Source organism: Schistosoma mansoni, chromosome 4, assembly GCF_000237925.1.
Source record: "Schistosoma mansoni strain Puerto Rico chromosome 4, complete genome".
Lineage (NCBI taxonomy): Eukaryota > Metazoa > Platyhelminthes > Trematoda > Strigeidida > Schistosomatidae > Schistosoma > Schistosoma mansoni.
The window spans coordinates 15,071,480-15,098,439 of NC_031498.1; the positions used below are offsets into that span (position 1 = coordinate 15,071,480).

Genomic DNA, 26,960 nt, shown 5'->3' on the forward strand with positions numbered 1-26,960 from the left:
CTGATGAGGAGTTCCACAATAGGACGAAACAGCCATCCAGTGTTTCCAGGTTTTCGATGGTGGTCTAGCTTCAATTGACTCATGATTTCAACTATATAAAATTACTAAAATCTCCACAAAACCCCCTTCAGATAATTTTATATTAATTTGATAAACAGTTCAGTCTCATTTTGTTTCTAAACTAAATTCATCATCAGGTACCTTGCATTACTTTTTCTTATAACTGAAAGCCAACAAAAATTATATACAGAAAGATAATTTTACATATTCAGAAAAATTTCAACCGTACTCAATTTTCTAAACGTTCATTGTATTCACAATTAAATCACTAATGTTTATTCATTATTCGTCCAAAATTATTATTATAGTTTGTTTAATAAGTAGGTGTCGGTTCTGTAAAACTACATGTATCTTGACATATAAATGATTAACCTAAGTAATTGATGTGAATTTTGGAAGTGAAAGAAATCAATCAAATTCTAGGTCAACTGAACAAGCTGTCAGTCTGTTGTCTTGGAAATCTCTGTTAATGATATTGTCTAGAAAGATACTGAAAGAATTAAAACCTAACTATCGTACTCGAATGTCCTCCTCCATATCTACGAATATTCATCATCATGACATGAATTCTGATTTTAGTTTACTTAAGAAAAATTAAAATACACAGGTTTACGTTTTCATTGTAATATACATGATTATAGTTAAATGATGTTTTTTTATTACTAACAAATTCATACATTTAATACTTTTATTTTTTCTTATTATGGAAATGAATGGATAGCTCGCATCAACCCGGAAGTGTATTCAACTGATACTATAATGAATAATCAAGATCCACAAATCCAACATCCTAAAACTTCATCCAATAACACCAATAAAAATAATGAATCCTCTGTGCTGTTAACAAATAGTTCCAATAGTTCTTTTATGTCCTCATCTTCTGGCGTTACAAATCAATCTATATCATCACATTTAAAAGAAAATACATCAACAAAATATGGGCCAGATCAAGTACATGGTTTACCTTTGAAATCAGAAACAGTTTTGCGTGAGTATTTATTATTGCAAGTTTTATTAGACTAATACACTTACTTTGTAAACTATAATTCAAGTCTGATAAATTCGAAATTTAATACAGTCTATAACTCTTACTAAACCTTGATAAATTATAGTGTATCTTTTTCTCAAGTTACCATACAGCTTTTATTGTTACTTCTAAAATCTACATAACTGTTTAATTAAATCAAAAGATAATTCGAATTTTCACCCTTCTATTTTTTGATTCACATCTTTCTTTTTACTCCACTAGTGGTTATACGTAATTATATGTTTCTACTAAACTGATACGATAATAATGAGGAAACTGCACTGAAAAACACAAATATTGATTGTTTAACGATAGCCCATCACAACGATATACTAAATATTTCACTCTTATACTAAAATAACTTGTGACTGTTAGAAAGTTCTGTAGATAAATATTTTTAACAGTGATTGGGTGCCAATCATATTCATCCGCAAAAGATTTAATTTAGTTTTGTCGTTATGACACTTTTTCAAGCAGAATATTTCTTGATTCATACATTTTTCATTGTGATTCCTTTCTACTGCTTCGAAGGACGATAAGAAGATGGCTTTTCTTAATTTTCGACGATATTAGCTTCCCGATTAGTTGTAATCTTTTTAAAACACAATGAGAATGCATGAGATTAATATTTATAGCTAGTTAGTTAACACAAATTTAAGGCAGGAAAATGTATCACATTATTCCAACAGTTGAGGAATGGGTGGCTCATAAGTTTAAGAAATCCACCATTCCAGGTGATATTATTTTGCCATATTGATAATTTTTCTGTGTATTCGTAACTAACAAGGAACCCTCCTCAATCTTCTACAGTACTTGTATTTTAGTTGTGTGTGTATGGAAAAAGCTTTATTCGATGTGACGTTTCCTAATACGAAAATGTAAACATATGCTATTTTCTTTGCTCTTTGCATCAACAGTTACATTTTATATTGACACACTTAAGGATTTGGGTAAAAAAATTCATTCTATTGTACTTAATCAAAATATTAACACAGCTTCCTTATTATTAATGATGATACTAATACATATTTTAATGATCTGACAAGAATAACTAGCATTTAAGTTTACGAATTTGTTCCTAATCTGTCTAATTATTCACTGTTTCAACTTGTATTCTCCTTAGTTAAGCCTAGTATGCTCTCTTATTTTTTACAAAATAATCGTGATTGAGAACTATATTACCAACACTGCTTCTCCCCTACATTACTTTAACCGCTCATTTTCTCGTAAATTACTTGCTTACGCCCGTTACCCACAATGGAGCATAGGCCGCCGACCAGCATTCTCCAACCCACTCTGTTCTGGGCCTTCCTTTCTAGTTCTATCTGATTGTTGTTGATTATTCTCATATCTGTCTCCATATATCGGCATAATGTGTTCTTTGGTCTTCGTCTTTTCCTTTAGCCTTGAGGATTTCAAGTGAGGGTTTACCTTGTGACGCAGTTGGGTTCTTTTCTCAATGTATTTCTTATCCTCTTGCAGCCCTTCTTCCTGATTCCTTCCTCCGCTGGATGGAATCTGACTTTCTTCTCTCCCACAGTAGGTTGTTGTTGATAGTGTCTGGCAGACGGATCCGAAGTATTTTGTGTAGACAGCTGTTATTAAAAACACTTGTATCTTCTGGATGATGACTTTCGTAGTTCTCCAATTTTTCGCCCCATACAGTAAAAATGTCTTGACATTTGTATTGAAAATCCTGACTTTGGGGTTGGTGGACAGTTGTTTTGAGTTCCAGATGTTTTTCGATTGTAGATATGCTGCTCATACTTTGCTGATCCGCGCCTTCACATCTGCATTAGATCCACTGTGTTCATTAATGATGGTGCCCAAGTATGCAAAGGTTTTTACATCCTCCAAAGTTTCTCCGCCAACAGAGTTTAAATGGTTTAAATGATTTTTCCTGGTTAGTGTTTTTTAGCGAGTCAGTTCTCTACGGGATAGGGTCGCTAACCCCATGCCCAACCGTCCTCCTTTATCCGGGCTTGGGGCCAGCAGTAACACCAGAGGGTCTCCAGGCGGAGCTTCAAAGTAAATAAATAACCGAAATAAATTAACACAAGTTTAACTAGTACTATTTAACCTTGGAGTTATTATAAAAGCCTAGCAAGGTGATCCAAGCATTCATTTAGAGGGTTTATCACATATGTACACCTATTCATATTGTATGCGGTAATAATATAGTTAGCGATCTTAAATTTACTCAATAACACTGATAACAGCTTGAGACCGGCGGTAGCCCCGGAAGGGCTTGAGGCAGAGTGAATGACCTCAATGAATTCAGAAACGTGGATAGAATAAACACGTATACAAGGGATTTTTTCATCTCAAAACAATTTTTCATGTTGCTTGGACAATAGACAATACTTATTCACTATTTAAATGTCTTCAATAATAATCCATGGTCTTTTTTACAAATTCATTTCTTGGCTTTTCAATATTTTTGGTTTTCAGTTTTATTTTTTGTTTTTATTTGCAATTGTCTTCAGCACTTGGTCGTTGTTTAGGACACGATTTCGATGAGAATTTACGAATCACCAGCAACCAGTTTGTTGTAACTGCTGATAGTCGAGCTGTAATATTATGCGGTTATTACGATAGATCATTTCGTATTTTTGGATCGAATAATGGTAAATTATATGTTTATAACCGTCATGACCTATTGTCATCTTTGTAATTTGTCCATAAACAATTGACGATATATATATATATATATATATATACCTTGTGTTTTTCATAGTCGATAGGAAATTCTGTCTTCTGTTGTTACAATTTGAAATATATGGGGATTTTCCTCTAAATATCTTTTATCTATACGTTTAACTTATTTGATGTGATAAACGTAACCGGAAGTGTATCGACTTCTAGGTTTATACACGTGACATTTTTAAATAAATTCATTTTAATTGTGTTAGATAACTTGAAAAGATAACCAGAAACTGTTCATTACTGATTTTTTTTTTGGTGTTGGTTCTTACATCAGCAAGGCACATCTACAGCGTTAAGAAAATTTATACTTAGTTTTAACAAATTGAACATAATACGTTTACCTCTGCAATTATGAACCTTCAGTCATGAAAACAATTACGACCTCAGTTACATCGTTACTATCGACAAAGTTTTCAAGCACTGTTTTAAAACTCCCAACATATCTAGTTTCTTGTTGGTTGTTTTTGAAATTCTTTTTGATTTAGTTATGAACTAACTTCAATAAAAAAAAACATTGAAAACCACAGTGTGTTGGACAGTTATTTCATCCTAGTTAATAATCCGTTTGGATTTTACGCAGCGACGAATTACCAGGGCTTGAATCTAGGATCATGAAGTCTCGTAGCCTAGAACATTATATTTAGACCACTAAGTTGGAATCAACCTTGTATGCATTGTTTTCAACTTTGATATGAGTGACACTTATTCACAGAATAATCTGCGATTGCTCAGCTCATATAAACTAATCTGTGGGATGTTGTCAGTTTTATTTTTTTTATTGTACATTGTAATATTGAATTATCTTTATTTACTACTAGTAATATGCTCTTTCTTGAACGATTTACTCATTTATCTACCTTCGTTTTTGATTTTATAAATTTTTTTAGGTCGTTTAATTCAAGCTGTATTCGGGCATAGTGATATTGTTACATGTTTAGCACGTTCAGAGTGTCATCTCAGTCAGTATCATTATTTAGCTTCTGGTAGTCGAGATTGTACAGTGATGTTATGGATGTTTAGTGTACAACGTTCACGCATTGTCAATAGTCAAGGTAAATTTGTATTATTCACTTTTTCTGTGAATATTTTTTACCATTAAACTTTTCAACAAAAATTGGACAACTTAAACCAAACATAAACGGAATGCCATCTTATTCAGTTTTCGTTCTTTATATTAAATATGAAACTTTTAAAAGAAAACAGGAAAAAAATGTGAAAATTTCAACTTTATCTAATAATAAACATTTCGTTAATAAATGATAATCATCTGTTAACTGGTGATTGACTTAAATTCCGATTGCTGAAACTTCTAGTAAGAAGTCATAACTAATGAATTTCAATCATATTAAAGATGAAATAATTGTTAATCAACCATGGGATTGAATTAAATTGTGCTACATTGTAAATAGTTTGGAATTGATTAAATGAACTGTTGAACATTGATTACGATAATCTAAAATTAATTCAGTTACTACGACAACTGAATGTTCTAATTTCGATTCCTGATAGAGTTGTGGATGCTTACTGTTAATGAGTACTATGATGGGACAATAAAATAATTAGATACTCGCTCAGTTTTCAGTAGTTTTTTAAATATCATAAATCAGTGATAAAAGTCATTTTGAATTTATTGCTATTAACCTAGTTGAATGAAATTAAATAATCTACGAAGGGAGTAATCAGCTCGTTGTAATTATTTAGTTCATGTAATAATTTTAGTCAACAGAAAACCTTCGCTAACTAACTTTATTGATATCAATTTTTCTCTAGGCTATTTCCCATAATTGTTGTTCTAAACCATAATATTTCTGTGCATATTTTCATGAGGATTCGCATTTAATTCAGTTGGTCAATAGTTTTCAGTAGTGATAATATTTTTACAATAATAATATTTAAAGCAATAAAAATGTCTCATTGAGTTGTGTAAATATTATGACGATTCCGATCTGCCATAATAGAAATTTTATTATACAGGATTCAAATAGTTGTGGAACAGGTTTGAAGAAAAATGGCAGTAAGCTAGGGATATTTTCCTAGCATACTATTATCGATCGAATTCATAACTCTCGTTTCGTCCCATTCGGGATTAGTCAACTTCATGTGTCAGTATCTCAGTGTGATGTTCACTCTGAGACATTGAGATTATTATCCAATCCACTAGATCACTTTAAGTCAACAAAAAAGTAATTATATACCTGAGAGAAATTGCATACTTTATTGGAGTTTTGTTATTTCTGTAAGGTCAAGGTACACTAAATTTATTTACAGGAAATCAAAACACTATCTGTGAAAGATTATGCATTTGTTTGACAATCGGCAAAATAACATACGGTTACCGTGTGTACGTTTAAATATAATGTATGCTTTAAAGGTTCTGCTGTTAAATAAATCTAACGAAAAATATAAGTAAAAGTTCAAAAGGAATGGTTTTAAAAGTTATTTAAACTATGGTTATCGTCCGTTGTTCGATTTCTTGATGATTTGCATATAAAAGAAAGAAACATCCCCATGGTGACTGGGAACTACAATATGATGTTACTGAGGCATCCATCAAAGAAGTCTATATGTCAATAACGATTGAACAAGTTTATCAAATAGTTATTTGATTTGAAAGTATGGTCACTATTATGTTTAAAAATTTGAAGTTTTACTACCACTGAAAAATCTTAAGTTGAATAAAGTACTTTGTTCTCTACATTTTTGTATTGTATTTCTCTGAATGGGAGTTGATCTCTAACATTCTCAAAATTATCAACGTGAACTACAATGATGGATTCCAACCAGTATGTCTTAAATTCGAATACTGATCTGTCTACTTCAGTTTTGGTTGAGGAGTAGTAATACTAGCCTACGCATAAATAATGTGGCTCGAGTAAATGTACCTGTACTCGGCAAATGAGTTACATTATTCTGTTATTTGATTTAAAATCATACTTTGCTTGCCAACTTACATTTATTGTTCTCCTAAGATTTTCTAGTTTAATTTATAACAATCTACTCATATTGTTTATAATATCTTGCGATGAATTCGAAACAATACTAAATAATATACACTCATTTCTCTCTCATTACCTCCATCTATTTTGATTTTTCAATTATATTTGGCCCTTAATGTTATTATTCCCTGATTAGCTATTTTTACATTCTGTATGCTAAAACTAAGTAATTGACCTACTTGTCTTTTTGATTTGTAGGTTTACCAAAACCATTGTTTATTCTAAATGGTCATGAAACAAGTATCAATTGTATCAGTTTATCAGCTGAATTAGGATTAGTTATAAGTGGATCAATGAGTAAGTACATACATATTTATTTTATCAATATTCATTTTCAAGCAATATTTTTATTGGTTTCCAAAAATTCATTATTTTTACTTGTTTAGTAAATTATCATCGGTTTTGGTTATCTCCATATTCTAAAAACTGATTAACATTTAAAACTAAACTATTATCCTGTTAATGTTCTTGTTAGAATACGGGATTAGCTTCAAGATTGATTCTCAACGTTTCACTGCAAAGTTGTGTATAATGAAGTTCAGTTATGTAATGAATAACGATCTTTTTGACTTGATCTCGTTCTTTAATTTTGCAAGGTTTAAGCCTACACCAATTATCAAACTCAAAATATCACACCGTTCTATGTATGCATTAGTTAATATATGTGTATGAATATGCTTATACTTTCAGTCTTGGGATTTTATTGTCAACTACTCTTTTTTCAATGAAAGGCCATTCTAAATAGCACCCGTAATAATTGGATTTCAACTCACTGTAAAACCAATATAGTCTACTTTATACTATGCAAACCATATGCTTGCATCAAACATAGCTTGTAATCTGGTAAAGAGGAACATGTGTTTCTATTACTAAATGTTTTTGATATCATATAGTTACCTTGGTTTTATTTATTGATGTACTTACGTTCTTACAATGTAGATGGAACTTGTTTATTACATTCAACTCGTGGTGAACTACTGCGTTGCTTACCTTCACCATGTACAACAATATTAAACCATCAACCTTCAACATCATCATCGACAGCAATAGTAGACAATGATGTTACAGCACCAATGCAGCCTAATCTACTCACTTATCATCGTGAAGGTTATCTACTTGGTCTGTTTAATCTATCACAATTATCACTGTATACTTTAAATGGAAAATTATTACGTACTACTGATTTAAGCATTCTTTCAAATAACACAAGTTGTCCATATCAAATTAATGCTGTGTTATTTAGTAATTGTGGTCGTTACATTCTTATAGCTGGTAATGATGGTGTTATATGGATTTTAAGAAGTTATAATTTATTACCAGTTCATGCATTTCCTAAATGTGATACATCTATAGGATCGTTGTGCTTAAGTCATGATCAACGGTAAGATATGTTTGGTTTTTTATTATTCATATAAATATATAAGTGTTTATATACCTTAGAATTATGTGATTGTTATTTTACTAGTGTTTCTGTATAATTTGCTTAAAATAAAGACTGTTTTATATAGTGATTAATTGTGTTAGTCGAATTTAAACTAGCTAACTATGAACTGTGAATTCCATATTCTGTGAATGCTTAATCCTCCCTTCAATCCCAGTGTAATCGACCTTAAATACGTAAAACTCATTGCTTGAGTGTTAGAGTTGAAATAGGGTTTTATGTATCGTGTTTTGTATCACCTTCGTCGGACGCTCGATGTCCTGTCATTTCATGAAGTCACTGACTGTTGTTTCGAGTTTTGGTTGGATTAGTAAGCTTCCTAGATCTAGTTATAGAGATAATTATAAATTTATAATGAAAGGATTCAAGTGGCATGAATTGAGATAGGTAGTGTGTCAAATATATTCATTACACTTCAATACCACCATTGAAAATATAATTTCTTGTTTATCAGTCTTTGTTATTTTGTTAATACTTTTGATATTCTGATTTAAAGTGCAGAAACCTCGTCCGATCAATATCCGTGGTGATTTCAATACTGTTTGTGAATACTTAGTTTTCATGTGATTGAAATATGCATATCTGGCAGCATTTGCGATTGGTTGTTTCTTGTACAGAAGGATTATTTTTTATCAGAACGTATTCGTGAACTAAATAATGTCAGAACTATAGTATGAGAAAAATACGGGTTAATGAAAGTTATAAGATCAATATTCATCATGGTTAGAATAGTCTATCGTGGATTTTGCTTAATTTTTACCTGTAAAGGTGACTAGTCTCAACGCCAAAGACTCAATAAGACTTTCTACTGTCTCGGTAAAGAAAGTCTCAAATTACAGGATAATAAGAATGGAGACAGATTTATCTTTATAGGGACATTCATATAAAGTCATAATAGGATTTGAAAAACATGATATCTCCATGCAGAATTCGACAATTTAGATTAAAAGCTTTTAACAGTATGATTTGTTTTTCTAGCTTTATCTTCATAAACTGGCACTTAGCCTCCCAAATTTATTAACCTTTTAAGATCAAATAATCTAATGTGAATAAAAGTTTTGTAAACTAATCAATTTCCCAAAAACTATGGAAATGAAGTACTACTCGATAAGATACAATTATACTAAATAACTATTAGATTCTTCTTTACTACCTTAACGTTATAAAGCAAATTTTGAAGAAAAATAGCTTTAAAGATATTAATTATTTGTTTGGATGTATATAAACCATTCAATAAGCAATACTAAAGATACTCTTAATAAAAAGTAACGAAAACTAATCAATGACATTAGGAATCTGCACCGCGTACAATGATTTGATTATACGTGTGTATGTTGTAACATAGCCTACTTTTACGTTAAAACAAGAATATAGTAATTTAATAGTTGAATTCATGAGTCGATTAAAGCTTAACCACCATAGGAAACCTGGAAGCACAGGATCGACGTTTCGTCTTAGTATGGAACTCCTCAGCAGTACGCAATATCGTGGGTTGGTTGAAGTTAAACAATAACACCGTTGTATGCCGGATCAGTGGTCTAGAGTTTAATCGTTTGCACGCGAGACATAAGGTCCTGGGTTCAAACCCCCATGCCTGATCGTGGATGCGCGCTGCTAAGGAGTCCCATACTAAGACGAAATGGTCTTCCAGTGCTTCCAGGTTCTCCATGGTGGTCTATCTTTCTTCTATGGATCCAAAATCAACCTCTAATTGTAATCATTTCATGATATTCAACTTCTCATAAATAACTTGTTCATTCTTTCAATATTTCCATTTTTGGTAATAAATATTGAATCCAATATAAAATTCCGCTTGTGAAAAATAATAATGATAATATGATTAATTCTTAAATGGTTTATCAGATAAACATAGACGATCACTACTATAGTTGTTCTTGACATTTCCATAGTGTACTCGACATATAAAAATGAATAAATTTATTATTATTATTATTATTAATTAACCAGTAAATTTTACTATGAGAAAGAGCCATTTAATGTATTATAACTGTTGAAAATTCTCCAATGCTATAATATTCAAACTTCTAAGGGTTACTGAATTTCAATTTTAGTAGTTATTCTATTATTTTATTTTAATTAGATTTCTCATTGACAATACAGTCATATAGATTGTGTCAGAACATATTGCTACCTATGATCAGTGTTTGATAAGAAAAATGTAATATTTTCATGTTTTGTAGATTTATTTTCGCTGGTCTGAAATCTGGTTGTCTGGTTGTATTCTACATTGACTTCAATCAGTGGCATCATGAATTTCAACAACGTTACTTTTAAATCATTAAAAGAGAACTGATCTACCAATACATATCAATTTATTAATACCGAAGCGTATTCATTTCAAACTGTTTTTAATATTTTGGAATTACTAAAATTTGATTTCAGTAGTTAAATATGTAGACACGTTTTATTTTCCATTGTCTTTTGTGTTGGGACCATTTATAAATTAAAACTTTTGATGTTGTTCCTGTAGTTCAGGTATATTTTTGACACGTTTTTTCCTCTCTATATTTGTCTACCCACATATTTCAGTGGTCATATCATATATGAATATGATAATCAAGAAACCGTTGTTATGTTTCCTCTCGAGCACTTTCTCATTGTAAAAATATTGTAAGTTTTTTTATGCAATCCATGATGCTTAAATAAATAAAAACACTATGTGGTGGTTATTTGCTTATCCTATTCGTCTGGTTTCACTGGCATTGGTGTCAGACTGAGAGCTAGAGCCGGGGCAACACTGACCGATCGGATTTTCATTAGCATTCGGTTATGTGCTGCTAGGTTAGGTTTCAGCAAAGTACGAAGAAATCAGTGGGAGAAACGCTGTATTGTCATCCTCTGAGGCCTACACTATGACAGATTCAGGCCAGATGCGGTCAAGGGTGAGTTTTATTACCGGTTAAGTGTTCTTTTACAGAAAGTGTGCTCGGCGGTTATTGTGGTACTAGCCGGAGACTTGAAGGCTCAGATCGGGTGTCTAAGTACAGAAGAGAGTCGTTTAGGTGGCCGATGGGGACTTGTTGGTTACAGGTCAGATAATGGCGACCGTCTTCTGCAACTGTGCGCAGAATTTAACCTGTTTCTAACTGGCACTAACTACCAGAACAGTTATCACCGATGTGTTATCTGAAGTCCTGCTTCTGTATCTCAAGCTTGGACTCAGATTGATCACACCGCGATCAGCTACCACTGGTGTGGTGGTGTACAAGGCTGCTGCTCCTTTTGAAGTACCTGTATGAACTCTGATCATGCTCCTCTTTGCACTAATCTTACCTTACGTTTCAGTGGTCAACAAAGTCATCGTCATCAACGGATGTATGTCAGCAAATTGGTTGCAGCTTCTGTTGCAACTAAATATCAAACCGAGCTGGGTTTAAGGTTAGCCAACATCCCACTGAAAAGTATGGATGAGTATTAGTCGCAATCGCATAATGCCATGAAAATGGCGAGTAAAGCCTCTTGCGGCTTCGCAAGACGTCCCGCTTATAACCACTGGGTTTCTTCAGGTTCCTTAACTCATTGAAGCACGTCGGTCTACTCAGGGTGGCCGTGAGTTAGACCACAAATGAAGACTGCTACGTAATGAAATGGGGCAAAGCTTACGTAAGAACCGAGAAGTCTGGTAGTCTGAGTGTGCTAACGAGTTGAAAGCAGCAGCTGCATCTGGTAACTGCCGGAAGCCCTTTCAACTCATCCGGGCCACTAACAGCAAGAAGTCTGGCGTGAGCGGAACAATCTGTGAAGATGACGGACTGCCAATCACTAACATCTACCGACGTATTGGACGATGGGCAAAGTTTTTCAAGGAGAAGTTCAACTGTCTGCTTCCCCGAAAACATTGACCAGATTGTCCTACACTCCATTGCCTCTGACGACTGATCCACCAAATTAGGCAGAAGTCCACAAGGAACTCCAACTCTTGAGGCGCTACAAATCACCAGACCCAGATAACTAACTTCTGTCCCTTTTTAAAGATGGTGGTGACTTTTTGATTAAAGAACTGACAGTTGTTTACAAAGGTCCGTCAATTAGCAAGTGCTCGAACATGAAATGAGTTGGTAGTTGTCCCTATATTTAAAAAAGGTTCACATCGTTTCTGTCATAACTATCAGGGAATAAGGCTACTTACGATTGCCTCTAAACTATTAGTTTCCGTCATACTTCGTAGATTGTTCAGAACCCGAGATAGATTGACTCGTCAGGAGCATGCTGGTCTCCATCCTGGTCGAGGATGTGTTGATCATATCTTCACCCTCCGTCAAATGTTAGAACACCGTCATACTTATCACATACCAACAAACGTAGTGTTTCTTGACATTAGAGTCGCCTTCGATTCGTTGTACAGGACTGATCTCTGGAACTGTCTATTGAAGGTGTGGTATGTGCTACTGATATCAATAGATACAAGTAATGTGTGTCACCGACAGAGAGTGAAATGTCTGGCGGCAGAAGGTTAAGATCTAAAGGAGGACAAGAACAGAGAATGATTGGTGTGGAACAATCAAGTCTGAGACAATTGATTGATATTTTGCAAATGAAGTATTTATTGTATGGTTCTCAGAGTTTACTAAGACATTTGGTTGACCCCACCTGTGTTCTCGTTCACTACAAAGCGCGTTTATTAAAATCTTGAATGCCCTATATACAAACACTACAGGTAGAGTGTGGGCATACAACCACCTCTCTCCATAGTTTCATCCAAGCGCTGGGGTCAGGTAGGGTTGCCCACTCCCACCATTCTTCAACTTTGCTATCGATGACGTTCTGGAAACAGCTCTGATGGATGTAGAAGATGGTACTGTGGATCTCTTGCCTAGTGAAAAACTTTTCAATCATGAGTATGCGGATGATATTGTTTCATTGTGCGATGACATCGAGGCCATGAAATCCACACTTAATCAGTTGGCAATTCGCGTCCGTAGGTATGGTATGTGCTTTGCACCTTCGAAGTGCAAAGTACTTTTACAAGACTGGCAGGACCTTGATCCTGCACTCACCTTGGGTAGCGAGCGGATCAGTCAGTTAGTCAGCTACAACGTAGGACCAGGCACATATATGCACCGGCCCAAGTTGCCATACCTCGTTAGCACAAAAAGATGAACACTGGATTCATAGAAGCGGATAGAGGTAGTTGAGAAGTTCGTATTTCTGGATAGGTGCGTAAGTGCTGGTGATGTCGTGAGCGAAGCACGCGTCCTGGATTCCACTGCTAGCTACCACCCATCTTTGCTTAGAATGCTTGTAAATTAAGGTAATATTGAAGCAATACGCACAGTATGCACATATATCAATAAGAGACTGATCGATTGCAGTCCTAAACATCAATGAGAAGATTCAAATGAACATAACCAAGTGAACATATATATCAAAGTAAAAAGATGTCTTAGTGATATGGAAAGCCAATCAGAATTAGCCTAATGAGAAGATCAATCGATGGCGATGACGAGTGACCTAAAAGACAAGTGCTTTTCACCGGCTAAAAAGTGGATCAATTTCGTAAGGATTACAGTGATATAAATATAAAAACGTATTTGTGCATTTTACTTGGTAGCCATATATACTTACTCACTCTTGTGTTCTCGCTCAGGAAGTCAGTTAGGGGGTTAGCGCGTGGCACACCGTGTATCAGCATCAGATTCCTGACCCCGCTCGTCACGACACTTAGTTATAAACAAACGAATATAAATCTCCACCCCAAGATGTGTAGACACTTGGAAGCACAAGTATATCGTGAGTACACCGCTGTAATATCTGTCAATGGTCATTTATTTAGTTATCATTTCCATAAAGTTAATCGATTCAAAATTCTGAGGAAATTCAACAAGCCAAACGAATCTAATCAGTATATTTTACAATACCATGGATAATCAAGGGTATGGGTGGTGGGGGTGTTTCGCCATTCACATACAACAATGAATGTTACTAGTCTTTGCAGTTATAAGTTAGGCTTCTTTTAATATTAGCTAACAATATGGTTGAGGTTATCCGCACCGTTCCGAACGTTTATAGTGTTTTATAACTAGCATTTCCTGTCGTTTCTGAGTTTATTTAGTCATCGAGTGCTTCACGGTAAAGCATATTCCCATTAATGATTTTATTTCAAGCTGATGAAATTATCCGCAACTGTCCGCTATGAATATGTCCAGTTTAAAACAGTTCAATAAAAAACAAATATAGCGAACAATAAATCTTGAAAGAGAATTCCCGATGAAAATTCCACTCTTATATCCACTGTTTATCCATTAAATAGATAGGAAAATAAGTGAAATTGTTGAATAAAACACATTTAAAGAGTATAGAAAACATCGCCGATAACTCCAGCCCAAAACCATAATAATGCGAAGTAGTACAAATTTCAATACCAGTTAATTATCTCAATAATTTTTTTCGGTAGTCATGTAACCTAAGTGAAAATATTGACTTCTACTGTGATTACTATTACGGAAAACAAATCAGATTGAGCTTCACTCTTTCTTTTTTTATAGTTTATAATATGAAGTAATAATTAAAAACAAACAAAATTGAATGATGTAACATCTCTATCTATTATATTACAATTAGTTTTATTGAATATCAAAAACACGATATCATCATGTGTATTAACATATCTGTCCCCTTTTTACGAATCTTTATTCAAACAAAATATTACGAATTGATGACCCTTAAATGATTTAAAATTACATATTTTCCTTTAAATTAAAACTTTGTTTTAATTATTATCAAATGAATAATTGAATACAACAACAAACAAAATAATATGATGTGAAAAGAGTACAGTGAAATATGCAAAAAATTTCTTGAACAGATACTTTTCTCAACAACAACAAAAAACGAATATAAAAACTTTTTTTTCAAGAAGAAAAAAAATTACAGACAAGTATAAGCAAATAATGATGTAAAATGTTTATAATGATTTTGGCAAATAAACCGAAAGAAAAATGACCGGTCGTCTTAACACCATTAATCTAATTGTATAATAATATTATACACATAGAGACGAGAATGTTTAAATACAGAGAAGAAAAAAAATTTAGTGTATAAAAGTTACCATACTATAGTTATTATGGTAATGAGTAGATTTATTGACAATCATTTTAAGTTCTTAAATAATAATACTGTACATAATAATATAATGATTATATCATATATCATTTCAATAAGAGTTGTAGGAATGAGAATAATCATAGTAACAACAAATAAATACATAGTTGTTTTATTCAATGATATTCATTGTAATGGATGGATAAAAGAGAAAAATAACAGTTTTTTTCTAATAAGTTGCTCTTGGTTCTTTTTTCTTCCAAAATTTTGTTTGTTTATTCGTTTCAATTTATTTCTGCTTTGTTCTTTTTTTTCAATATTAAATGCAATAATTCAGAGAAAATTAATGCTTTCAATTTAAAAAACAAAAGACTAGCGAAACATAAGGAATAAGCAAGAAAAGGAGATAGAAAGACCATAGAGGAAGGAGAAGAAACGAATAAATCGAAAATAAATTTCGACAAATAGATGATATCGGTACAAAAGATGAAAATTGAAGAGTAATACAAAAAAGCACCGATGAATGAAGTATAATATGTCTTTTCTAGACTTAATTAAGCAACTGATGCCAAAAAGAGATCATAATGAGGTGTTAATTTTTCGACTGAGGATAAGCTTGTGATGTTTTATTACGTAATGAGAAAGTGGTATTTTGACTGCGTGCATCATTTGAACTGACTAAAACTGGAGTAGTTAAAGCATTCAATAAACGATTCATTGTAACTTTATCTAATTTTTCAGGATTTGAAGCTAAACTAGGATCTTTAAGTATAACATGACGACGAACTTCTGAATACATTGCACCATAAGGATTACCTTTAAAAATAAAATGTAAATATATACCAGACATAAATATATTATTTGTGAAAAAGAATATTAGTGATCCGATAAAAAAAACATACGACTGAAAATTATAAATAGTAATTGTCTTATTCAATACGATGAGTTTGAATATGGCACATAATTCTCAGTACAAAATATATTGACAGAATAACAAGTTTCTGATAGATATTTATTTCCAAAAAAAAGGTTTTTCGGTATAGATGGAAAATTGCTAATGAACTTTACAAGTATGAATGCCAGTATGATTGTGTCTTGTTCCGTCAAAGAAAAGATAAGGATAAAAATAGACTACACACATAGTTGTCTCCACTATTAATAGGTAGGAAAATTGATACTAGAATTATATTTCCTTATAGAATGAGACACCCTAGAACCTATACTACAGGGGCGTTGAAAAAAAAGAAGCAGTTTATCGAAGTCAAATATGTAACGACGGGTAGGAAATAAGGTCACTTCCTAATTCATAATAAGCAGAGTGGATGAGAACAATAATCGTTATCCTCAAACAACATGAAAAAAAGTTTTTTTTCGTATTTGTATTCTTTCACTAGCAACCTTATTCCTGAATAAGATGATATAGGATGAAATAGTGCGAAGCGAAAAATCTTAGGTCACTTCGAAACCGTTAATTTTATCATTCAGTATTCACTTATTTACTTACTTACGCCTTTTACCCCTTGTAGAGGAACATAGGCCGCCCACCACGATTCTCCATCGAATTCTGTCTTGGGCAATCCTTTTCAGCTGTTTCCAGCTGCTATTCATTATTTTGATGTATGCTTCCGATTCCCGACGTAAATGATATAATGGCAATATCAACTTATTTACTAACAAGCAACTGATAGTTATACTGTTTAGATCGAGCATCTTTAATAAGCATACAAGTTTTAATATCTTTATACATATTCGTACACCTAATTAATCAGTTTATTACTTTGTTTCGTGAGACTTATTCGGCTGAGCTTCAGAAATCTGACCCGTAAGCGAATTGTTATTCTGAAGACTTGTACGTAGGTTTCAACTAGTGGCCATTGTGTAACAACAATAAAACTAATAAAATAATTTAACAGGTGGAAATTTTTGGACTCAATGTCTGTAAAAAAAAATGGCCCAAATAACAAGCTAAATGTAAGCATCTCAACGTCACAAGAAATGAAATATTCTTAAAAGTAAGACGTCATTATGGGAAACAAGATGAACACTAAGAATTCATCGAACCTAAAATCGCTAGCTATCTCGGCTTTAGTTACGCCATCCAGCTTTAGACTAAAAGTAAGATGTATCCTTTCAATATGTTCCGGAGAATGTACTAAAAGCGAGAGAACGGCACTTACATATGCTAAGTGATCAAAACAGTAGACAACAAAAACAAATGAGCCACTGGTATTTTCGGAGATAAGCAAATAGTTGACAGTAAATGAAGTTTCAAAGCAGCGTGGACAAGGTAAGTAAAAAATATCAATAGTTTATAGTGAGCGACAAAACATTGTAATAAGGGTATAAACATTCAAGACGATGAATTCGGTGAAATAAATTGTCATCACTCAACACAAAACAAAAGTTAAGTGAAGTAATCCCATAGTGAATTATGGACTTGATTATGAGATGGTGAAGATTTGTAGCTCAGGTGAATGATTTTGGTAGTTTTGTTCTCTGAGCTGTATGATTTCGTCATGGAGCTTTCTTCGTTATATATCACCCAGCTGCCAGTATGAACTCAGCCCCGTCAATTTCGGATTAAAGGCCTGGATTGCATCAATAGCCATAATATACAAAAGAGAGTGGAACAAAATCAAGTGTTTGATAAAGGAGTTGAGTGTATAACCTCTGAAAATCGCGATATATAACTCTAGCTATTTATTATTCGTAAGTAGTATAGCGTGCTGTAAAAAAAAAGCAGGAAAGGAACTACACCAAAAGTAATAAACCAGTGACAAAATAAATTTATAACAATTATCAGTAAAAAAAAACTGATAAAAAAGCCTTATATATCCTTTATATTCAACACTTCGTGTATAAATTGGTTGTAAAAATCAAGTAATCTACTACAAATCAGTATAATCACAATAGGGATTAAACGAAGCATAAAATGATACAACAAAAAATAACTTACTTAGCATATTGGTAATCGGTGATGCTACATAACGTGCTTGAGATCTAGACGGATTGGTAGTGATTAGTGAACTCCCAACAGAATTATTGCTAACACTGCTACGAATCGCTTGTGGCAGGACAGTTTGCATATCTTCAGTACTACCGCTACCAACATTGGTTATAGTTACAGTATTTTCTGTTGATTTAGTGACAGGTATACTACTACTATTATTACTAATGACATGCATACCAGTATTTGAAATGTTCACTGTATTATCAGTGAATGCCGATGTTGGAAAGAGATGTATGTTACTATTATTATTGTTATCGTCATTAATAACAATTGTCTGTTCGTTACTTAATGGTGGAATCATTGAGAAGCGAAAGTTGGTATTGACAATATTCGGTAAAACTAAACGTTGTTGTAATTGAAATTGATGTTGTTGTTGTTGTTGTTGAAATTGTTGTTGGTGTTGAGCTATCCACTCCTGTTGTAACAATAAACGTTGATGTTGAGCTAATGATATACCTAATCGTTTTTCTTCTTCAAACTCTCTCCATGCTTCTTGACGTTCTGATTCTGTAAGACCTTCATCTTCTCTGTGCTCTAATAATGAATCATGATTATGATAAGTTACAATTAAATGTGGATATTCTGTAAGCATATCAGCTAATAAACGATCTTTAGGTAATATTGGTGTAGGACGTTTATCATTTCCATTGGGATTCCATATATCTGGTTCAAAAGTAAATAGTTCTTGTAAATCAGAATCTGAAAAATGTCGACCAATTTGTAGTTCATCGATTACTCGAAGCGATAAAGATTGTTTAGTTACCTGAAAAGTAGAAGTGAATTCGAATATATTACATCAATACATTAGGCATGCATTAAAATTATGTTCATCACATACAGGATATTAATATTACATATGAGTCAAAAGTAACCCAAATCATAAGGAAATGTAGTCTAGAAAAATAAAAGTCAGACATTTACATGAATTATCAATATTTGCAACTTATTCGTTTGCGATATTTGTATTATATTCATTTCTACAGAATTAAGGGAAACCGTTCAATATACTCCTGGATGACACATTCAAATTGTATTAGCCAAGTTTGTTTGAACCTTTTATACTTACCACTTACATATCTCTCTGTAACTATTCCAAAGATGATATTGCATTACATTGCAGAGATTCCATAATACAGTTCCAAATTCAAGATTTCCTATTTTTTTTAAATATACCTAATAATATGAAGAATCGTATTACTTATATCTCAAGAATAGATAAATACTGAGTTTCTATCATATGCTCTTTAACACGTGAAAACGCCTTATATACCTCGTTAAATGAAGTGTTTAAAATACATTACTCATGTTATCATCAATAATAGACAATTCCTTTGTTTTTACTTTAGATTTTACCCATGAACTCAATTATTTGGTCTGCATCCTCGACAAGATTTAACATATAATGAGAAAAGGGAGAATTCTTAAACTGAATAGCTTGATCATATGTTTTAAACGTAAAAATATTAAGTCAGTAATTGCAAAACGAAGTACTCAGAAACAGATCTTTTGATGCATTAGGTGGTTTGGTCCTTTTTCAGATATATGTGCTTTTTAAAGTTATCACTAGAAATTCTAGATAAGTAGGATGATTTTTTTGTGAAACTCGAAGTTTTACTCCTAATCAATATCAGTAGTAGTATAACTATATTTTAGATGATAGATATTAAATAAAGTGAAAAACTTTTTACTGTGTACCTGTCGATCATAAATTTTCTCTTCAATTGTCCCTTTTGCAATAAGACGATAAATATAAACAGGTTTACTTTGACCGAAACGATAGCTTCTAAATATTGACTGAATATCATGACTTGGATTCCATGATGCATCAAGAAGAATAAGACGATTTGCAGAGACCAAATTGATACCCAATCCACCAGCTTTAGTAGATATGATAAACAGTCGTAAACGTGTATTACTAGTAGAATTGAAACGTGTCTGCAAATCTTTTCGTACATTTACATTCATACTGCCATCCATTCGTTCATAGTCTAAGCCACGTATCCATGTATTATGTCCAATATCAGAAAAATATGCTGATAAATCTGGGCGATTTAAAACTTCTGGATTTTGTGAAGATTCTACATTCTCATCACCTTTTTCATTTGACATTTGATCCTTAAAAAAAGTTTTATTTAATTGATTAGCTAGAGATTGAACTATGGTGAAGTACAATAAAAGGGATGAACATTTTGCAGTCATATATATATATATATATATAATCTCTCTTATTCATATATTTTCAATATTGCATAACACAATAATTACTTGTGCATATCTTAGAAAAATTTCATCTCACAAATTAGAAACCCTTCTTTAATAAAATAGAAAAAGGAGGTTCATTGTATTGACTTGTTACAACAAATTCGGAAGACCATCAACCATAGTGAGTTACGTGATTCCCTTGAAGTCAATCAACATACACCAGATTTGATACGAGCAAATATCTAATTAAATGGTTAGACTAGTTTACTGATAAGGATTGATAACTGGACTCACACGTAACTACAAAAGATACTTGGTGATGTAATAAGTACAAAATATAACAACATTTCGAGCACTGATCCATATCTTGTTTAGCGAAACGCTGATTTAACAAAGCTGGGAATGGATGACTAATATAACCCAACGGAAATAAGTCGCTCAATGGATTTGTGAATCATTTTTAGTTAATCAAGCACAAAACTTTTGCAGAAAAAAGACAACAATACTCTTTTGATAGAATTCAGTCATAAATGAACCGAACGATATACCTTTTAGCTTCCGAAAAATATTGAACAATCATCCTTCACGTTCTTTTGGCATTGTGTAGTACGTAAAGTTAAGTAATCAACTGAAAACAAAAAATTTTCTGCCACGATACACACGTTTCACAGACATCACATAAATCCCTCAACCACAAAGTAATTAAAATAAAACAGATATCTTACCTGATAGACAGACCACTGACGATTTATCTCTGCTAAAAATCTTTCAACTAAATCCAATGATATCAAACTATGAGAAAACATAATCACTTTGTCACCAATATCTGAGCATCGTTTCAGTATATTGAACAAAACATCCATTTTAGCACCTACATCAATCTGCCAATCATATTCATCTTTGTAAAACATATACCACCACGGTTTTTGACACTCACCAACATCAATAACACTTTCTGAATCATCTTCAGAATCAATAATAACAGTATGATTTCTTGATTCTTGACGAGTCATTGGACGATGTCCCCGACGTGGTCTAACAGTATTATTATCATTGTTATTATTTGAATTAGTAATATTTAAAGACTTTCTACTTTCAATATCTACATCGATCTCGTCATTTTTTCTGTTGGCATTCTCATCACTGTCGTCTGAAGACGTTGAATCATCTGAAGATTCTTCTGATGAATTCGCTGAATCGTCAATAAAACTATCCTCATCCATAAGGAGCATCTAGATGATAAGATAAAACAGTAATCATCAAAATTATAAATTTATTCAGTTCATAAATGCTATAAATGAAGACCTATAGGTTTCGAAATTATACATACATATATATGTAGTGTGGGCTACTTATATCGACATAAGTAGTATATATTGTAAGGTATAGAATATCTAATAGCAGAAGATTGAGAAGATCAAGAAGAGAAGAACAGAAATAAAAAGCAACTGGTGTGGAAATCCAGGAACAATGAAGCCCGAGATAAATAAAGAACATTTTGCAAATAGAGTATCATAATATGGATTTTGTATTTTACGAAGTAACGTTGTAATTTATGCTAAAACATAGTTGGTTGTGCTCACCCGTGTTTTCATTCCGCACAATATAACAAATTTTTAGATTGAAAATTATTGCTAACTTTACGAAAAAAAATCATAAAGACAGCTCAGAATCAATTTACCAAAACCACAGATCCCAGGAGAAGTGACATAATTTGTTATACACACTGCAAAGTCTCAGAATATAAATTAAACATAAACGATAATACTCAAAAGAGTTTTCCAAAAGTAGAATCTCTTCCTATCATTTAGTCTAAGTAATGTTCATGAAATAAAACTTCTGACAGCTCACAAATATCCTTCAATAAAGTCTCCAGAAGCTCAGAGAAGGTTGAATATGTTTTATCCAATCAGTACTGAATAACATGTCTATCAGCAATACCTAGAAAAATAGAGGATTGTTTCATATTTTGATTGAATAATTAGCTATCTCGTTACTATATTTGGTATCTTTTCAGAAGTTTCTAGGAGGTCAAGATGATTCAGAAACGTGCAAATACAGTTGATTTTTCGCACATAGATGAACCTCAGAGTAGAGATTTACCAAAAATTATTCAAAATTTACGCCAATCAATCAGTGCATATATTTACATATGAACTAATACAAAAATGAATAATCAATTTAAAAATATACATATCATACTGATGAATAAATGAAATGTTTGCACTATTTATCAATTATTAACTTACTTTACGAGCTTCTTTTGTTTCATGTATTCTTAATGCATGTGGATGTGTGGAGATACGATATAAAATTTGTTGAATCATAAATAATTTCTTTCGATGATTTGTTTCATCTTGATTAGTGGAAGTATTATTATTATTATTTGATAAGGTATTATTTGAATTTAAATTACTGTGATTTTCTAAAAAATATCTATATAATTCTTGTTGTACTTTAGTTAATCTACACATAATTACATATTCATATCTTGGTGGTAAATATTTCGTCAATACACTATAATCTTTACGCTATATACAAGAATTAGAAAAAAAGAAATAAAAAGAAAAGAATTCATGAATAAATAACTTTCTTTTTTCAAAAAAATAATGTAAGTCGAAAAAGAAAAGGTCTATAAGATTTTGTCAACACAAATAAAATCATATGCTCACTAGTGACTGACTCCATGAGGTACTTTATGGAGTTCTAGTGAGAAGCAGTAACCAGTAGAGTTCGACCAGGTCTGTTAGGAGATATTAACTTGCTGAAGACATTGGTGAATGGTTTCTCAATTTCGTGGATTGGTCAAACATAGACATTAACACCGTTGGATGCTGGCTCAATGGTCTATCGGCTAAGTGCTCTGGCGCGAGACTGGTAGGTCCTGGGTTCGACTCTCGCGAGGCGGGATCGTGGATGCGCACTGCTGAGGAGTCCCACAATAGGACGAAGCGGCTTTCTAGTGCTTCCAGGTTTTCGATGGTGGTCTAGCTTCAACTGACTCATCATCTCAACTATATGAAATTACTAAAATCTTCACAAAACCCCCTTCTGACAAATAAAGTTAACTGATGAATATTTCAATTTATTTAATAAGAATAACTGAACAAGAAACATAACTGTATACGTCAAGAATTCCAAGTATAATACGTACTTCATGGTTATCAACCTATCAATAGATTTCACTTATGATTATATTGAACACTTTTTGAGAAAGTTGACAATTTCAAATTGTTGTTTCAAATATTGTTATGACATGGTGTTAACTTACAATTTATAATGAAGAATAAGTTCTTTTTTGAATTTAATGTTGGAATTCTTTCAAAATATCAGTACTGACACACAGTTCAGAATAACTTTGTCAGTTAATATTGACCAGTTAAAAAAATGAGATCATTATAACGATTTAATTGTCATTTGAGCAGATTCACTGAATTAAATAATTGATTAATTTCAATAAATTATAGACAAGTATACTTGCTTACCTACGTCTGTTACCTCTCATGGAGGAGCATGGGCTGGCGACAACCATTTGCCATCTAAATCTGTCCTCGACACTCCTTTCCAGTTCTTTCCTTTCGCTATACCTTCTCTTTATGTCTGCTTCCAATTCACAACGCAGTGTGTTTGTTGGCCTTCATCTTCTCCGTTTCACTTCAGGATTTCAAGCTAGGACTTGCCTCGTGATGCAGTTTCATGATTTCTACAATATATATCCGATTCACTTTGAATCTTTTCCCAATTTCCTCCTCAGCTGGAAGTTGGCTTGTTCTTTCTCATAGTAGTCTGTTGCTGATGGTATCCGGTCAACGGATATTCAGTATCTTACGTAGACAATTGTTTATAAATACTTGTATATTTTTGATGGTGGTTGTAGTAGTTCTCCAAGTTCGTATTGAAGATTCTCATTTTGAAATTAGTTGAGAGTTGTTTTGAGTCCCATATATTCTTAAATTGTAGAAATACAGCCCTTACGTTGCCAATCCTCGCCTTTACGTCTGCATCGGATCCTCTTTCTTCATCGATGATGCTTCCCAGGTACGTGAAAGTTTCCGCATCTTTCAAAGCTTTTCCATTAAGTGTGATTGGGTTGGTGTTCTCCGTGTTGTATTTGAGGATCTTGTTTTTTTCCCTGTGTACGTTAAGGCCTACTGAAGTAGAGGCTTCCGCAACAGTGGTTGTCTTGAACTGCATTTATTCATGTGCATGATCACTTCAGTTTATTATAATTATTCATTGATTTGTAATGACAAAAACAAATAAGAAATTCTATTCCCTTATTTTATTTATTCTAACAACTCTTTTCTCAATATATTCAACGTAGTATTGATCATTAGAAGGTTAACATATTTTCATGTGCTACAATAATATGCACATACACCCGTATTTCAAAACATTGGATAGTTATGTAATTACAGATATGTGAAGTATTAATAATAATAATAATAATAATAGTAATAATAATAATAATAAAATAATACCTGAACACAACCATCTAGTGTTTTATATAAAATATGGGCTCTTTTCTTCATTATATTTACATCTCTTGGTGTTGAATTTGAATGTTGCCCATTTTTTATTGGATTACCAAAACGATTATTGAATTCTTTAAGAGTTCCTAATAAATTCGGTTTGACAAAGTCAACCATTGTATGATCTAATTAAAACGAAATAAAATAAAACAAGTTCAATTTATAAGTGAATGAATTAAGCGAGACAGATAATATGACGTAATTGAGTACAAGAAACATGTGCTAAATAGTGAAAATGATACTAATTACCAAAAAATGGTGAAGTGTGACTAGTGATAATAACATTTTTAGAGATGATGAAAAAAAGGGAAGACTAAGTAGATAAAGGGTAAACCATCCAACTGAATAATGTTAAAATAATAAGAGTAGCTGTAATAACCACAAATTAGGAATGAAATTACCAAAATGGATAATGAAAGTACCGTTGTGATTAAATGAAAACGAAAACCAACAAATAAGGGGAATCTTAAGTATTTTAGAAACGAAGGAAACAAAGAATAGAAGGCTATCAGTGAAACAGTCATAGCAGCAGTATCAAGTGAACTACAAGTTCTTTTGTACATAGTAATCGAGGTTAAGGGAAGGGATAGTAACTGTTACTGTATGACGTAGAAGTCTGTCAAAATTTTGTCTATTCATTACTGGGAGAGTAGCATCAGGAGATTCTTCTCGATAGTACTCTATTTGTTTTTTTAACGTATGATCTAGTGCAAGTACAGGTTAATAGGTAGATACAGCTGGAAGTAACTAGAAGAGGTCGATTATCCAAGTTAGTTGTTCTACGTAGGCTTTTCGCTAAATATTTGATACCAAGGTTAGCACAACTGATTACCCTAAATCGACATTTATTCTGTACAATAAAATCATCCCCTTCAAACAGAAGTTTGACAAACACATTCTTTTTACAATTATTGGCTTCCTGAGACATTTCATTTGTCGGCTTAAGATTTCGATTTATGAATTTTATGGGATAGCCATTTTCGATTATGTTTCTTCACATAACTTTCAGTCCATTGTCGACAAGATACTGGTTTTCCTGAAACCTTTTATAGGAGATTAAACAAAAGTTATTGAAATGTAAATAACACGTGAAACTGTACTGTTTTCATTTCTGACTATGATTACGTTTAAGAAATTCACTTTAGATACAGGTGAGTAAAAACTAAAGGATCTAAGTGGACGATTACTGCGGTCACTGTTATTGTATGGGATGAAATTGTTATCAACGTATCTCAAATATATAGATGTTTGTTTTATTGCATCGTTTGTTTTAATGTTCACTAATTGTGCTAGGAAATTACTAGAGAATATACAGATCAGTAGCAAAGTCTGTTTCCCGATAATACTTTCCATTAAATTGAAACTACACATTTTTGCGCATAATAGTAATCCTTTCAGTATCTTTTTTGAAAAGTAAATCTTGTCAGCGCGGTCGCAAAAAATGTCAGTAGTCTCTTCTAGTGGGATATTCTTAAGCAAAAACGCTACATTTAAAGAAATCATACACTTCTTGGTTAGGTTTATAACATCAGTTCAATTAACAAAGTCGAGACCGTCCTTAAAATGGTGTACAAACAGCTTTTTCCTTATAGGCTGAAACAACTGGGCAAGTCATTGAGCGAGCTTATGATATTATTAGTTATTCACCACTTTGATAAACCTCAGAGGATTACTAACTTTATGAAGCTTAGATAAACCGTGGAACGCCAGAAAGACCCTCTTAGTTTTAAACGAATCATAATTCGACTCATCTATTACTTTCTTTTACAGAAGTTGACTGAGAATTCGACTAACTGTTTTCTCAGTTAGCGATATCATGTTTTTGTTCTGTCTATCTATACTAAAATACATAGTATCATTTAATAATTTATGCATTTCCGAAAGACATTCATATTTATTTGGAATAATGAGATCGGATCCTTTA

General features: G+C 32.6%; 2 protein-coding genes across 2 annotated transcripts in view; one reads left to right on the forward strand and one right to left on the reverse strand.

The window, feature by feature from the left end:
* Positions 1–10,525, forward strand: part of Smp_153840 (putative neurobeachin) — a gene marked incomplete at both ends in the record, with an annotated part of 66,866 nt that extends 56,341 nt beyond the window's left edge. The window contains 6 exons of the mRNA XM_018796944.1: positions 782–1,048; positions 3,574–3,714; positions 4,681–4,845; positions 6,988–7,086; positions 7,729–8,170; positions 10,432–10,525. Of these exons, the coding sequence (XP_018652034.1) occupies positions 782–1,048; positions 3,574–3,714; positions 4,681–4,845; positions 6,988–7,086; positions 7,729–8,170; positions 10,432–10,525 (1,208 nt within the window). The remainder of the gene's footprint in view (positions 1–781; positions 1,049–3,573; positions 3,715–4,680; positions 4,846–6,987; positions 7,087–7,728; positions 8,171–10,431) is intronic.
* Positions 10,526–15,884: 5,359 nt separating this feature from the next.
* Smp_153820 (putative transcriptional regulator atrx homolog (X-linked nuclear protein-1)) overlaps positions 15,885–26,960 on the reverse strand; it is a gene marked incomplete at both ends in the record, with an annotated part of 28,536 nt that continues 17,460 nt past the window's right edge. Inside the window, 6 exons of the mRNA XM_018796945.1 lie at positions 15,885–16,108; positions 18,249–19,065; positions 19,998–20,417; positions 21,230–21,736; positions 22,754–23,035; positions 24,986–25,161. Coding sequence (XP_018652035.1) covers positions 15,885–16,108; positions 18,249–19,065; positions 19,998–20,417; positions 21,230–21,736; positions 22,754–23,035; positions 24,986–25,161 — 2,426 coding nt within the window. The remainder of the gene's footprint in view (positions 16,109–18,248; positions 19,066–19,997; positions 20,418–21,229; positions 21,737–22,753; positions 23,036–24,985; positions 25,162–26,960) is intronic.